This window comes from Humulus lupulus, chromosome 6, assembly GCF_963169125.1.
Source record: "Humulus lupulus chromosome 6, drHumLupu1.1, whole genome shotgun sequence".
Lineage (NCBI taxonomy): Eukaryota > Viridiplantae > Streptophyta > Magnoliopsida > Rosales > Cannabaceae > Humulus > Humulus lupulus.
The window spans coordinates 206,447,960-206,466,155 of NC_084798.1; the positions used below are offsets into that span (position 1 = coordinate 206,447,960).

Here is an 18,196-nt window from a genome sequence, read left to right on the forward strand (position 1 = left end):
ATTAAAATTATTTTAAAGTTTTAATTAAAATTTTGTAATGAATTATGAAATATATTTAAATCATTTAAAAATAATAAAATAATTGAAAATCAAATAAATCATTAAATGAGGGGTATTCTGGGAATATTAAAATTTTAAACGCATGGAGGGTATCAAACTATGTAGTTTTTGCAAACAGATGGTATCGACTGATAATTATCAAATATAGATGGTACAAAGTTTGTATTTTGATAAAACACAGGATACCAAATGAGTATTTACCCTTAAATTTTTTAAAAGAACAAAAACAAAAGAAGATCAAATAAATCATTAAAAGGAGGGGCAATATGGTCATATTTCAAATTTGAGTTGACCATATTCTAGCGGAGGGTACCAAACTAGTACGAATTACAAACAGAGGGTACCGAATGATCATTATTATAAACATATGTTGCCAAGTGTGTATTTCGGTAAAACACATGGTACCAAATGAGTATTTACCTATTTTTGAATTAGCACAACCGTCCAAGGTAGAATCTTTATTGCTGTTAATTTGTTAGCTTTATATAATATTTAATACTACATAAATACAAGTTTCCATACCCAAAAAACGACATTGTTTAGCGATTAAACTTTGCTTTAATTTTCTTCTACATAATCTCCTCATCTGAACATTTCCGAATAAAAAACATAACATATAGGCTTTTTTTTAGACTTATATGTTTTTAGAAGTTGAGATTTTAGTTTTTTTTTTCTTTCTAAATATGCGTAATTGCATGCACAAATATATAAAAAAATGCACAATAATATGAGTTAAAAGTTGATTTTTTGTTAAGATTTTATTGTATTGTGTATATTTTTTATTATTTAGTATCGATTTAAGTTGTTTGATATTCAATATTTGTATATGTCGTAATTAACAAAGTTTGTCTCAATTTCTTAATTTTTTTCCTTATTATATTATTTAAAAAAAAAAGAGAAATATAAAGTCTAACGTTATTTAGAGATTAAACTTTGTTATAATTTTCTTCTACATAATCTCCCCATCTGAACATTTCTAAAAAAAAACATAATATATAGCCTTTTTTTTAGACTTATATTGTTTTATAAGTGGAGAATTTAGTTTTTTTTTTCTTTCTAAATATGTGTAATTGCATGTACAAATGTAAAAAAAAAACAATAAAATGAGTTAGAAATTGATTTTTTATTAAGATTTTATTGTATTGAGTATATTTTTTATTATTTAATATTATTTAAGTAGTTTGATATTCAATATTTATATACGTCGTAATTAATAAAGCTTGTCATATTCTTAATAATTTTTTTTCTTATTATTATATTACATCAAAAAAAAAATTGTCGCTGCTAATGTTGAATCCTGGGTGGGTCCGCCACTGAATACTATGACTATTTTTTTTTAATTTTTTTTTTTGATCAAGAAATGGAAAATTATATTGAATAACCAACTAATACAAACACAGGCTGGAGCAGATAACTCCCCCTCAATTACAGTCTAGAGAAAAAATGTATCATCAATTTCTCCCCCAAAGTCAAATTTTTACTCCTACGGCTAAGATTATTAACTCTAGCCTTAACTGAATTCCTAATAAGAGCATCAACATGGGCCACAGAAAAACAGCAGCTTTCCAACCAGCACTTGTTTCTATTTTGCCAAATAAAGTAAACTGAAGCAGCCAATGAAGCTGCAACAACCCTAGACAGGTCATCTTTACTAGACTCTTCCAGCCAGCAACGCCAATTCTGGAAACTCCTAGGCCACATAAGAGATCTCAACCAATTAGCAATTGCCTGAAGCACTTTCCTAGAAAACAAACAGTCAAAAAATAGGTGAGCATGGCTCTCCAATTCAGTCTCACAAATCGGGCAACTTTGAGAGATAACAGGAATATTGCAGTGATGCAATAGATCTCTGGTAAGCAGCTTCTGGTGATAAGCCTGCCAAAGAATAAACCTGTGTTTGGGCACTGAGAATTTACACCAAATATTCTTCATACCTGTGCTAGGGGAACCAGAAATAGATAGCTGATAAAGTTTGTTCAGCTTAATTTTCCCCTTACAAACTTCAGCATTTATAACAGATTCAGACAGAAATTTGCTCACCTTAACTAGCTTTTTTCAGTACCAGCTAGTATCTTGATGCAAAACGTAATACCAAATATGGACGCCTTTTAAATAGATGCAATTAACCCATTTGACCCACAAGCTATCCTGTTTAAATATTAGGATATTTAAGGTTTTTTTTTTTAAAGGAAATATTTAAGAATTTATTAACCTAATATTAATACATTGCAAATTTGATACTTGCCTATTGTTTCAATCACGTTTTTATTTTATTTTATTTATAAAAAAAATAAAAAATACAATTTAAATGTGTTTTTAATCATAACACATTTTGATCATTATACTAGATACAATATTTTAGTATTCAATATTTTTATTTGTTTCACACCCAAAATTTGTTTCAAGTTTAGCCAGTACGGGTATTTTTTAATTGGGGTAAGAGTGTACTTGTTAGGTGCGGTGGTTTATTGTTGTTTTTTTTTTCTCCTAATTTTTATGTCTCTTTGACAAATAAACCTAATTAAAGTATACAATATCATTAAAATATATGTATAAAAAAATTCAACAATTCTCTATTTTAACACGATAAATTTATTATAAAATTAACTTCTCTTCTCTCTAAGAAATTATTGATATGTTCAAAGTATAAAATTCAAATTTGTAATGAATTGGTAATTGTAATAGGCCTGTCGAAATGGAAATTAATTTGGAATAATGCATTACAAAAGTCAAAAAAGCAGCCGGAGAAAGATGGAGTGAAGTCCAATCAATGGAGCAATGCAATGCAATATGGGTAACACAAGAATTTAATGATTGTCCTTGGCCTTCTACTATCACATCCAATTATGTTTTGATTAATTTTCCAAAACAACACTAACGAAATTGCAATAATTGTTTGATTGGAGTAGTTGGATTACATCCCAATAATCCCACGATTTAAACAGATAATAAGCAGCTAAAATTAAGGGTGTAATATTTATCTATTTTTTATGAGTTTTATATCTTTTTGGGTGTTCTAGTTTAGCCCTATTGGATTCTTAATTTTGGATAATTACAAATAAAATTATTTATTTATAAATTGATAAAAAAATAGGCACTACAAATAAATGTACTTTTTAATGACAACATTTTAGTCACAACATATATTTTGTGTGATTAAATATCATTTTTAGTCACAATAAAAAATTTCCAGTGACTAAAAAGTCATACTTAATCCCAAGATGTTATTAATATAGTTTTAGTCATAATCTATTACTTTTAATGATAAAGTTTGTTGTGACTAAATATATATTTAGCGACAACAAATTGTGATTTTTGTGACTAATACTTTTAACCGCAGACCTTTTTAGTGATGACACATGTAAGATGATTTTTTCTTTAGTTACAATTTTTTTAATTGTAGTAGTCACAAATTTTATTGTGACTAAAACTAAAATTTTTTGTAATGAGTATTAAACTCAAATTTAGTTGATAACAAACTAAAAAGTGATCTAGATTTTTATTACTAGTCTTCTAGCATATTGAACTCATGAGAAGAAAAAGAGGAAAAACTAAGAAGGAATTAATAAAGGGTCCAAACTATTGGGTTGGAAGTATATTTTCTACCAATTAATTATAGAATTGAGTGTCTTATTTGTAATTATTTAAAACTAAAAATTCAAACTGGTATTCTCGAAAAATAATGAGACCCAAAATTGTATAAATCCATTTTCCTTTAATTCATTTATGAACTCCACTTGCACAATAAACAAGTTGCCTCGACTCATCTCACATTTATTTATAATTTTATTATTTTAAAGTTATACTGTATTATATTACAACAATATTTCTTTTATATAAAAAGTGTGTAGATTACGAATTTTTTTAATTTTAACAGTTTTTATTTTCCGTTAACTTTAACGTAATATTATTATATTTAACAGTATATTGTAAACATGACTTAAACTTAAATAAAATTAATTAATTAATTAAATTAATTAAAATATGATATTTTTTAGATATTTTACAATAATAATTATTTAAAAATAATAAAACCATATATTTTATAACTTAAATAAAATTTAATTAAACTTAAACTTAATATTATATTAAACATATAATATATTATCTTTTGTTGTCATTGCCAAATTAAAAAACTTGAACAAACATAAACTTAAACAAAAATAAATAAATTAATAAATTAAAATAAGATATTTTATGATAGTTTAAATAATTAAATCATATTTATTTAAAAATAATAAAGGCATACATCATTTTTTATCTTATAAATTTGTGTAATAGTTTGTTTTGTATCAAGTAATTGAAGCTCTTTTTCTTCATCAAATTTACTAAAGAACACTGTGAAATACATTAAAAAATAAAAATAGTTGATGCATGTACACTACTGTCTATACTATGACTTTTTCTTTTCTTATTTTATTTCTATTATTAATTTCCTTTTAAATAGTATTGTATTTTATAAATATATATATATATATGTCATGTAGCCATGTAAATATATATCTATGTCAAAGTTGTGTTTATATGTCATATATGTAGATATTATTGATATAAATATTTATATATACTATAGAACAATAATTCATTCTATTATATATATATTAAAAAAAAAACAGTGAACAAGTTTTTTATTAAAATTATAGACAATGTTTATAACTTTAAAACTAAGGAAACGTGCATTGCACGTTGCTTCTACCTCTTATATATATAAAATACTCACTAATAAAATAAGTCTATTTATTTTTGACAAAAAGAAAAACTAAATCTATTTATTAATTAGTTAAGAAATTCATATAATTAGACAGAATATTCAAATTAACAATCATAAATTTTAATTTCAAAATTATCATTCGCAACCAAATTATTTATGTATGCCTATATACCACACCCTAGGAAGGATGTACCATTTTTATGTGTATTTAAATTTATAATATTATTTATGTATATTAATTTTGTTTCATCAATTAACTTGATTTGTACGCTTGGTTTGTTTTATTCTGGTCAATATAGTACTGTTGACCTAATTTTGATATGCTGCTATGTTTCTCAACAACTTGACTCGAGCACAACACATGAGCTTAATTTTACTAGTTAAGATATTAAGAAATTTGGGGATAATGGTAATAAAAATTAGGTGAGTACCATTTGTTGTGAAAAAATAGAGCTATATAACATGGTGAGTATAGTTTATATCCCTATTATATTATAGCTATTATGTGATGAGATCTAATATATAATTTTACAATTATGGTGGGGTCTAGCAAAAGAGATAAGAAAATTTCCAATAGATTAAAAGGACAAGCTTGTCTCCCAAAAAATTTAGGAGGTTTTTTTAGAACTCTCACACATGTTAATATGCAATTCTAACTTTCTACTGGCCTAAGGGTACAATTGGTTTGGAGTAATAAAAACAAATCAATAGAAATAGAAATAGGAACATAATAGAAATTATAATTTGAATAATATTTCATTATTTGCTTAGACTTTGGAATTAGTATGTAGGGATAAAGATAGAAAATTCAATAATTGGGGCTTAAAAGCTAACAAAAATTAAATTTAAGTATTTTTTTTTCTAAGAAAATATAATATATTTTATCAATGGGAGCCTCCACTTGCCCCGTCCTTGACTACACAAGAATTAAAATTAATTTGTTTGGTTAAATATGGGAATAATAGAAATATACTTTAGGAATGAAATAGGGGTTTCCAATGGTGTATGAGTGGAAACTCATTTCCATTAAAATAATGGTTAAATTTACAAACCAAACACTGGAATGACCAGTATACTAGAATGATTATTTCATTCTAAATAAGGCCATTCTAACTTACCAAACATGCATTCAATGAGTAATATTGAATGTTATTTCCTCCAACATGGAGAAGAATTTATTCCATGCTAATGTATTAAACTGTAACCAAACAAATAAATAAAATGACACTACTGCAAAATTGCAGTGTTATGATTTTATTTGGGAAACATTAAAAGTCTACCACGTCTTCCACTATGGAAGACGTTAGATGTGGTGTCATCGATCGTAGAAGAGGTTTCAACGTTTTTTATTTGGAGACGTAGGAGACATCACACGTCAGAGGCAAGCCCAATGATTTGCGTGACCCAATTCAATTCAACATCTCCTAGTCTTGTAATGACTTATAATTATAGTCATAAACAAAAAATTTCAATGTCTCCCATTATAAGATACTAAAAACTCCTTCTAACTTTTAATATCTCACACATATAGAGTAAGACATTATAGGGAGTTATTAAAATTGAAAATTATTATAACGTAAAAACAAATATATATATATATATATACCATTCTATTTCATTACCCCAAGCAAACACGGTCTAAGTTAAGGCTTTTGTTTGTTTAGAACATCATCCTTAGATTAGTAGCCTCTTTTAAAATTTCATAGTTCTACCAATATGAAATGGTTGAATTGTAGCTCTCATTTGATCTCTATAGCAGTTGATGAAGAGTTAAGTTAATTAACACACGATTACTTGTAGCATCACTTTATAGTGCATATATAAGCTCTTTTTAGAGAAACACATGAAAAAGTGCACTGAGTTATTTAAATAGGAAAATATATATGCCCGGACAAGCCTTATTCAGATATCACTTTTAGGCCTAAAAAGGCTGAACAAATGAATAAAGCAAAGCCCACCAGAAAGATTTGCATTTTCTGAAAGGTTGTTAAGTCATGAAGTACTATTAAGATTTAAACAAATGATTAAGAGACTTACAATTTGAGAAAAGGATGATAGTACATTAGTACTTGAGTGTTTTTTTTAATATATATATATATATATTAATAACAATTATCATCAAATATCAATAATATGAGCCTAACTCTAAAATATGCTAGTATTAATTTATTAAATTTCACTATGTAGAGTTTGCTTCAACAATAAAAGGCTGTCCCCAAAAGTGTGTCAAAAGCGACCAAACGCTTGATTTAAGGGCATGATTTATTTCACTAATAGGACATAGTGTTTCTAATAATCAATATGCAAGAAATAAATTTATCTAGTTAATGGAGTTTTGGCTGTAAAGTTATTGATATTATATATAATTATATAAACCACCTCTCTTTCATCACTACATTGGGGTTTGGTCACATGGCAACGGTGGATGATTAATATTGTAATTAATTTGTGTAGTCAAAAATCATGTTTTGAAGACAAAACAAAATCAAATTGTAGTCAATATCGCGTGCATATAATTAAAAAGATATAGATATATATATATATTTATATATAAACTACTTATGATTAAAAGAACATGTACATGTCAAGTGATATACGGCCACCCATGTGGAATTTGAGACTTAATTCAACTATATATGTTGATCAAAAACTTAAATATAACATAGTATATATCTGTTCATCTATATTTTATTTCATGGAAAATAATATACAATAATATCAAATTCATTCATATCATTATTGAGATGTGTATACTAAAGAACAGCTCCTTTTTGACTAGTAAACAGCAAAACTACAAAACAAGATTTTCTTTGGGTCTTTAAGTATGAACATGGAGAGGTGGTCATAGGTCTATATACATATATTTATATTGATAGGTGGGGCAAGGATAATGTCCCCTCTATGTAGCCATCTCACTCATCCCTTTTAAATTTTTAATCATTCATTCTTTTATCTACAAATTTGGAATAAGTGTATTCATACAAAATATTAAAAAAATATATCTATTCTATATAAAAAGTGGGTAGATAATAGAAGGTATTGGTTTTTAAATGTTTTTATTTTTTTCCGTTAACTATAATGGAATATTTTTATATTTAACAAAATATTTTTATATTTAATGGTAGATTGTAAACATTACTTAAACTTAAATAAAATTAAATAAATAAATAATTAAACAAATTAAAATAAGATATTTTACAATAATAATTATTTAAAAATAATAAAACCCCATACATTTTATAACTTAAATAAAATTTAATTAAACTTAAACTTTACGTATTAGAATAATATCATATTAAACATATAATATAATATAATTTACTATTATCTAGCAACAAACTTAAATTTAAAATCTACGTATAAATTATATAAAAGAAATAATATATAATCTCTTATTATCATTGCCAAATTAAAAAACTAGAACAAACATAAACTTAAACAAAAATTAATTAATTAAAATATGATATTTTAAAGATATTTTATGATAATTTAAATAATTAAATCATAATTATTTAAAAATAATAAAGACATACACATTATTTTTTTATCTTATAAATTTGTGTGACAATTTATTTTTTATCAAGTGATTGGAGCTATTTTTCTTCATCAAATTTAACAAAAGAGATTGTGATATACATTAGAAACTATAAATCATTTATGCATGTATACTACTGTCTACACTATAACTTTTTATATTCTTATTTTATTTCTATTATTAATTTCTTTTTAAATATTATTGTAATTTATATATATATGTCATTTAGTCGTGTAAATATATATATGTCAATATTTTGTTTAGATGTCATATATGTAGAGATTATTGATATAAATATTTATATATATAGTATCGAACTATAATTCATTCTATTATATATATATTATAAAAAAATAGGCAACCAATTTTATTAAAATTAAAGAAAATATTTACAACTTTAAAACTAAACAAACGTGCATTTTACTTTACTCCTAACTAGTATATATATATATATATATATATATATGAGAATTCTCCTATAGGGGCTTCACTTTAAGCCATACAGGTAGGGCTCTCAGTGTTCTCAACCCGTGAACAGTTTTCAGCGCAATTTTTTTTATGACCGTGTATATTGTAGCTATTTAGAGCATCCTGCAAATTTTTAGAAAATTCTGAATAATTTACAGTAACGAAAACTAGGTTCAAACATGTTGTTGCACGCGTGACTAATTTTTTTTATGCAGGTGGAAAACAACATGTTTGAACCTAGTTTTCGGTACTGTAAACTATTCAGAATTTTCTGAAAATTTGCAGGATGCTCTAAATTGCTACAATATACACGGTCAAAAAAAAAATCGCGCCAAAAACTGTTCACGGGTCGAAAAACACTCAGAGCCCTACCGATAGGGCTTAAAGTGAAGCCCATATAAAAAATTGTCCTATATATATTTATAAACTCAATAGAAAAAAATTATGATGCTTTACATGTGGTTATTGACTAGGGTGAAATCTATCATGCCTACAAGTACTAGTGTGAGATGAAATCCATAACGATATTAATCGTACTAGGCTAGCACAGAGAATATCATATCCATCATAATATTTATTTTAAAATTCAAGTAAGAGATTCTATTTTTTGTTTTTTTAAGTGTTAATTCATGGTTAATAATATTCAAAATATAAGAGATAGAGGTGGTGGGAGGGAGGTAGAGAAATGAGTGGTGTTGATGAAGAGGGTTTTGTTAGGATATGAGTGAAGTGGGTGTGGGGGCCATCCGTGTGATGTGCGCACATGCACATGCGTGTGTGCTACGTGGTCGTGCGCCACCACGCCAATCACTACGTACCCTCTCACCCTCGTCACCTCACTCAATAGTCAATCTTACGCCCTATTACCTCACTCTCACTCTCTCCACTTTTTCCTTTCTTCTCATTTCCCTAATTAAGTTGCTCCTAAATAACCCAACATTTTGTCCCAAGAACTTTATCAAAACCTCCAAATCTCTACATTTTCCTCCATAAAAATTCGGTGGACTAGTTAAGGAAATATATATGTCTGATTTTATACTATTTTGGGATCACTTTTTTTTTTTTTTTTGTAAATTGATTGTGAGAGAAAAAGTAAAAATAATACCAAATTGTTAAGCTTATGATATTATTATTTTTTACTAATTTATTGAGAAAAAAGGACTAAGTACTTTAGCTCAGTGGGGATTTGGAATATATATATATATATATATTGACCAATATCAATAGCCATAAAAATTATAATTGCCTACTTCAAATAAAAATTAGGACCCTGTGTATCTCATTATCTGTTTAGGCCCCGTATTTTGATAAATTATTTTTTAGACCCTATATTTTGTAAAATTGTTCAAATAGAACACTAACCCGATTTTGGTCAAAGTTTTCTCAATTGAAATCACAAATAATTCACCAAACTAATAATTCAGAACAAAAATAAAATCATCATGCTTAAAAACCGTGTTGTTATATTCAATTTTTTCTTCATCAAAATTGAGTTTATAAGTCTATTTGAACTATTTTACAATATATAGGGTCCGCAAATAAATTTTTTAAAACAAATGGTCCAAACAGGTAATTGGAAAAAACACATAGTCCAAAAATATATAAACTCTAAAAATTATAATTATTTTTAATAATTCTATATATTTTTATGGGGCTTAGTTGTTTTTTTTTTATTTTGTGGGATTTTTTTCTTCTAATATTTAGTTAATAATTATTGAATTTAAAATTATAACATATGATATATATATATATATATTTAAAATTCAGTAGGGGCCTCAACCCCTCTAGGTACTTATTGAAGCCATCCTCTTTTCTGTTTTTGAAACTGAAAGTTTAAATTGGTATTAAAAAAAATGGAAGGATACCAAATCATGTAAACCCTATGGTATATAAACTAAAATGATTTCAAGATTACTTTTTTTATGTTGTACTACTTATGTATTAAAACTAACCAAGTAATGGGTTAAGCCTACTCTTTTAACAAACAAAAAAGTAGTCTATCATAGATGAGAACAAAGGAAATATATCTACCAAAACTTGTACTTTTGCTACCCATTGATCATTTATTTAAGAGAAGTATATGAGATATTGCATACAATTACCACATATACTTAAAGAAGCTCTCTCCTTTATGTGTTTATATTATAGTATCTCTATAAAATTATAGTATTGTTAAAAGTACACTAAATATTGGTGTAATTTAGTGTCGGGTCTCACATAATTTATTTTAAAATATAAGTGAGACCTGATACTTAATTGTACCAATCAATGTATAATGTAGTGTTAGGTACCATGGGTGCCCTATGGCTATACAACAATGTTCATTTTAATAGATCAAGAGTGACAAGCTAGCTAAATGTAAAGACCATCCCAATTTTTTTTAATAATTTTAATTTTTAATAAATTATATTTTTTATGAATTATTTAATAATAAATAGAAATTTAAATTGTAAGAAAAATTATTAAATTAGTATGGTTATGGAGTGGTTTCCTAAAAATAAATTTGTAATCATTTGAACTACAAAATAGAGAGCTCCTTGAGTTGCTCTAAGAAAATATCGAAAATTGGAACTTGGAAAGTTAAAAAAAACAAGGGTTTATACTTTTTTGGATCATATGTTTTGTCCTATTACCTGTTTGGACTTTATGTTTTGACAAATTACTTTTTAGACCTTATATTTTGTAAAATAGATAAAATAGAACTTTAAATTCAATTTTGATGAAGAAAAAATTAAATATAATAACACAATTTTTAAGCAGAATGATTTTAATTTCGTTCTGAATTGTTAGTTTGATAAATTATTTGTGATTTTAGTTGAGAAAATATTGATTAAAATCAGATTTAAAGTTTTATTTTAACCATTTTACAAAACATAGGGTTCAAAAAATAATTTTTCAAAATACATGATCTAAATAGCTAATAAAAAAAATACATGGTCAAAAAAAAATATGAACCCAAAAAACAACTATTTTATCCATAAAGAAGAAGAGTGGAAAAGAAAATAGTAACATTATAATTATTATGATGAAATTGAAATGTAATGGAATGGGCGCGTGGGAATGAAAAGTTGAAAAAATGGGGTGCATGGTAGGTGCGAAGGAGGGAAGTGGAACCCACAAAAGAGAGAGAGAGAGAGAGAAGTTGATAGTCCCAAATTAAATGTTAGCATGATTGGTGCAACTACTGACATCCAGTCAATTTCTAAGGACCTCCGTAAATCACGGGGGCTGAGCCGAACTCCATTTTCTTACTTTTTTTCCTTTTTATTTATTTTTGTTTCTGAAAAATCAATATTATATATATATTTTTAAAATAAAAACAAAATAAATATTTCAACGTTATAAATCTCTCATGTTACTATTAAGAAGAAAAATTCGTAACTCAACTTGCAGTATAATTAGAATAATAATATCTACGTCAAAATATTGATAATAATTTTTGAAAATAATACTTTTTTGTTTCGTTTCAAGTAAATTTAATTAATTAAATAAAATTATATATTATATTTTAATTAATAAAAGAGTTATCATATATATATTTATATCTAAAATGTAGGTTCGAATGTAGGGGAATTCTCCCATAGGGGTTTCATTTTAAGTCTTACTGGTAGGGTTCTTAGTGTTCTCAATTCGTCAACAGTTTTCGGCGCGAATTTTTTTATGACTGTGTATATTGTAGCTATTTAGAGCATCCTGCAAATTTTCAGAAAATTCCGAATAGTTTACAGTACCGAAAACTAGGTTCAAACATGTTGTCGCACACGTAACTAATTTTTTTTATGCGTGTGGAAAATAACATGTTTGAACCTAGTTTTCGGTACTGTAAATTATTTAGAATTTTTTGAAAATTTGCAGGATGCTCTAAATGGTTACAATATACACGGTCATAAAAAAAAATACGCCGAAAACTATTCACAGGTCGAGAAACATTGAGAGCCTTACCGGTAGGGCTTAATATGAAGCTTCTATAGAAGAATTGTCATTCAAATGTATTGTATTTTATTTTGGATGTAAAGACATTAAAGCTACAGGGAACAATTTTTTACATAATAGAATCCCTGAGTAGAAATTGGTTTGCGAAATTAAGTGTATAGATTTTGTTTTTTTTTTAAGATTTTGAACGGGTTTTCTTTTGGGTTCCTGTAAGTTGTAATTGGAGGTTTGATTAATGAATTTGCTTGCTTATATATATATATATATTTATTGTATTTCTAATATTATTGATACTTAAAATTTGTGTTTTTCATTTGTTTTAAATTATCATTTGTCTCTATATTTTTCTCAACCATGTATATATTAAATAAATAGTTATTACATTTTTTTTCTAATTTATCATGTAATTATTTATATATATATATTTGTAAATTACCAAACTTGTTATAACTAATGAATAAAATCTATAGTTTAAAGTTTATGTAATTATTTATGAATAAATATTAAAATAACTATTAAAGATAATAATATATATCTTCATTAAGTCATTTCTTTTAGAGTATTTTGGCAAATGATTTTTTTTTTTAAATTTACTTTGCACTCTGGTTTAATTTTGATAATTCTTTGCAAAATGACATTTGATATTTTAGACAACCGAATCAAAATTTTATACGGAGATCATTTTGCACAACATTATTAAAAGTAGGTCAAAATATAAAATTTCTCAAAAAAAATCATTCTTATCAATTTTTCTTTATAATATGTGATGTTCTAGATATCTTAAAGAGTTCTATGAAAATAATTAATTTTAAAAAATATATTTTATAATGTAACTTTCATACACACATTTAAGAGAAAATGACCAAAACAAAAGAAAATTCTAATATACTAAGAGGAGGAGATGAATGTTTGAGAGAGAGCTGAAAAGATACAGTACTATTTATTTTTCACTTGAATAATTCATGTTCCTTAATTTGTTCTAATTATGGATTTGTGCATTTCTTTTCCAATGAAAAAAAGTACACATCTGTCCTTTTGACAATATCTTGTCATTAATTTTGATTAGAATCAATCTGAAAACATTGAAAACTATAATAATGTGGTAGAATTATTTACAACAAAGTCAACTTCAATTCATAAAATATTTTGAAAACTTTTACTATATATGATTTGTCTTTAAGGTGAACTTTGATTGTATCTCTGTTTTTTCACCATGGTAACTATTGTTCTAACATACACAACTGCAACTAAAATTGACACTGATTTCAAATTTTCAAAGCGAATTTGCTAACATCTTCTTGCATTGGTGATATATCTATTAATTATGTGATACTATGATTTACAATAATAATATGATAAATCAGTCAATTATTCTTAAATAAACAAAAAAAAAAAAAGTCTACAAAACCCACTAGAATAACAAAAATAAAAATATGCTCAAATTTATTAAATAATTAAACTTACAATTTTTTACTTTCACTGTGATCAATTAACTACTCAATCATATTTGTTACACTTAAATTTTGAGAATAAATAAATAACCTCGAAATGTAGGCTCATAAAGTGTAAGCTCGAGATTAACAAGGTTAGCATTATACTTGTACAAATAATCACAAAGTTCCAGAGCTACGTCATCAGCGTTCGAGCATGAGTTACAGACTCGAAGGCATCAATCTCCTCCAAGAGATGAGTTAGACAAACTGATCAAGCAAGGAGGTGGCGATAGCTGGAATGGTGAGCTCGAAGCTATGAGAGTGATCTCAAAAGTGCGTTGAAGCAGTGTTCAAGCTCGAATGCGCGTTAAATATATACACAAAGAAGCTGCTAGGAAATCCCTATTTCTTTGGGATTAGTTAAAACCGTGTATTGAATCCCTATTTTTATGGGATCTTTATTTAAATAATGCATTTAAATTGTATCATCATTCAAATATTCATTTGAATTTAAGTTTGAATATATGTTATAACTTCCATAAAATTGTGGAAATATATTCTTGTAACCAGGCCTATAAATAGCCTAGATCTGGTCATTTGTACTCATGCACAATTTTGTATTGAGAAAAGCTCTGTGAAATTGTCCTTTCCTGAAGCTTTAACGCAGACCTTCATAAAAGTGACTTGTGGAAGTAGACAGATTTTAACTGCTGAACTATATAAAAAATCTCTTTCTTTTCTTTTCTTCTTGTTTAATTGCTCTACATAATTAAGTTGACGAAAAACAGCATCAATAGTTTGGTGCTTTCATTGAGATCATTAAGAAATTCTTCTTACCATTTAGCATAAAACTTCTCGCTTAACAACATTGGCTAGCCTGAATATTCCTAGAACCAGTGGGCGACCACTTCCCCAATTCCCTAAGGAAAGTGTTACACCTAGATTTTGAGACCCGAGATTGTGACCTCGAAAGATGGATTCGTCAGGTGTGAGCTCGCGATAGCTAAAATGCATGTTCGTGGTCCAGATGCCAAACCCTCGAAGCTAGGTGGCAACCTTGAAGATGTGGCAACATCGAAGATAATGTAACCTTGAAGTTCTTTATAAGCTCGAAAGGCATAGCATCGGAGTATATCCATTGTCAGGTGTCTACGAATCAAGTAGCCCGAGCTTGACATGGGTATGAGCCCGAAATGTAACGGCCTCGGTGGTATTTACCCACTCCGAGCTGGTCTTGGGGAAAGCTGCATAGCTCATAATTTACCTAAAGACATGGAGTGGCACGATGCAGATTGCCGACCTCGAACGGCTTAGTGGGTCATCTCACTACAACAATTTTCACTTTTAATGACTCTCTATAATGACTTACACCAATGATGTAAGTCATTAAAAGTATTAAGAGATATTTAAAGTCTAATGGTGTAAGTCATTAAAAGTTCTTGTTGATGACTACCAAGGTAAGTCATTAAAAGTGGTGGGAGACGTTATTTGTTATAAATTAAAAAGTCGAAAAAAAAATAATTAAATCTGACAATGGGAGCCCTCTAACGTCTCCCTTGGGTAGACGTGTACACATCCAACGTCTCCCCTAGGAAGACGTGTACACATCCAACGTCTCCCCTGGGAAGACGTGTACACATCAGACGTCTTCCCAGGGGAGACGTTGGAAGTGTACACGTCTTCCCAGGGGAGACGTTGGATGTGTACACGTCTTCCCAGGGAAGACGTTGGAAGCCTCCCCTATATATCTCCTTCCCCGAGCCATTCACCAACCAGACGAAACCAGAGGCGATTTCTGGGCATTTCTTTGGCGATTTTGGGCGATTTTTCTTCCGTTTTCCTCCTCGGAAAATTGATTTGAGGTAAGTTTTTAAGTTTAATTCATGTTTAATAGTTAGGATAATGTATTATTATTTATTTTCTCTAACTATAATAGGTTAATATTGGGATTTTAGGGTATTTTGTGGGTTGCGATTTTGGGTATTGTGGGTGATTTTGGGTGAAATTGATACCGATTTTGGCCGATTTTATCCTCTAAAAACTAATTTTTGGTATGTTTGTTCATTTTAATTAATGTATCATAGTTATGATAATAAATTTTTATTTATTTTCTTTAATTATAATGGGTTAATATTGAGATTTTAGGGTATTGTGGGTTGCGGTTTTGGGTAATATTTGCTTGATTTGAAGAAGATTTGAGATATGATTTCATTATTAAAACAATGCATTATAGTTAGAATGATAGAAATAATTATTTTTGTGCATTTTTTTTTATGATTTGTGAGCTTATTATAAATATTTTTTTAAAGTTTGAAAAATGATTTTAATGAAGATTTGAGATATACACAATTGGGATTTAATAGTTATACCATGTTATTTACTATTTTTTATTTTTTTTTACTATTTAATTCGAAAATTGTAGATTTTTTTTAATTAAATTTTGAGGTTGATTAAGTATATATATGTGTCTAAAATAAGGAAAATAATTTAATTTTAATTTACATACTAAATTGCATGTATAGAAATAAGTAATTCAAGTATATATGTTTATGATTTTTTTTATTTATATTATTATATTTTTCAAAAATTATATATTTGTATTTATATTTTAATTATTTTATTAACATTGAAGTAGGTTGATTATATATATTATGTTTTATTTATTTATTTAGTAATTTCTTATTTATTAATTAATTCAATTTTGTTGGTTGTGAATTTAATAGCAAAGTCCATTGCAAAGCGAAGTAAATTTTCTAGCTAGGATTATTAATTGCAAGAGGTACGTACATTATCTTATCTCTCGTTTTAGTATTATTAAATTTTTGTTAGAGGAGTTTGAATATCTTAAATATTCATCCATAGTGAAGTAGGTTCTGAGATTAAAATTGTGTGTTGCGGTGATAACAGAAGGTTGAGAACTGTGTGTTTTAGTGAAGTAGGTTCTGGAAAATTTGTTTGTGTGATGTGGAGCTATAAGGAAGAAACTTATTGTGTGCTGTTTGAATTGTTTGATTTGTTGTTAACAGATGGTTAGATCAATATTATAGGAGAAATGCTGTCCGATTTTGTCTAGAATTATGTATTATATTATTATATTTGAATTGTGTTGTGCTTATTTGATTGGATTTGATAAGACTGACTGATGGCTAGGTTACTAATATAGAAGAAATGCTGCCCAATTTTTCATACGCTCGGCCATATGCTTATGTAGTTTTTATTGTTTAATTTTTCATAGACATTGAACATTCACGACCTGGACGTTACTTGAAGAAAGAGGTATGTATATAAATTTATACAAAGTTAACAATTTATTTATTATTAAAGTATATATAATCAAATAATTGATTAACTAATATATTTTACTTTGTATTTTTTGTAGCTAAACACTACGCCATATACACAAGCACAGATTAATGAAATGCGACAACACTGGGCGAACCATATGCTACCGATAATTCAAAGTCATCGTCCCACATATTAGGTTTTTGTCATTTACTTTTACTTTTTCTTTCTTACTATATGTTTAGCTAGCTAGTGTAATATTTGTTAATTTTGTATGTTTAACAACAAATATTACAATTTTGTATATTTAGCTAGCAAAAACATATTAGATATACACATTTCGGTTTTATTAATGAAAATTCAAAATTTAAATTTGTATATAATTTAGATTTTTTAATTAATATATTTAATTCTATTTCAAAAAAAATTAATATATTTAATTCTATTAATTAATATACTGAAAATAATTATTTAATTTTTTTTTAAAAAAAATACAAAAACCTATGACGTCTCCCATGGGGAGACTTTGTAGGTACCTATGACGTTTCCCATGGGGAGACTTTGTAGACATCCAACGTCTCCCCCTGGGAGACGTCATAGGTTGTACACGTACACCCTATGACGTCTCCCAGGGGGAGACGTTGGATGTATACAAAGTCTCCCCATGGGAGACGTCATAGGGCCACTTTAGATGGCCCCTGCAACAACGTCTCCCCCTAGGGGAGACATCAAATGTCTACAATGTCTCCCCCATATAGCCATTAAATGCCTATT

General features: G+C 27.2%; 1 protein-coding gene across 1 annotated transcript; it reads right to left on the reverse strand.

Annotated features, from left to right (window-relative positions):
- Positions 1–1,485: 1,485 nt before the first annotated feature.
- On the reverse strand, positions 1,486–1,992 carry LOC133785900 (uncharacterized). Its single transcript, XM_062225115.1, has one exon. The coding sequence runs from the start codon at positions 1,990–1,992 to the stop codon at positions 1,486–1,488; it is 507 nt and encodes a 168-aa protein (XP_062081099.1).
- Positions 1,993–18,196: the final 16,204 nt, after the last annotated feature.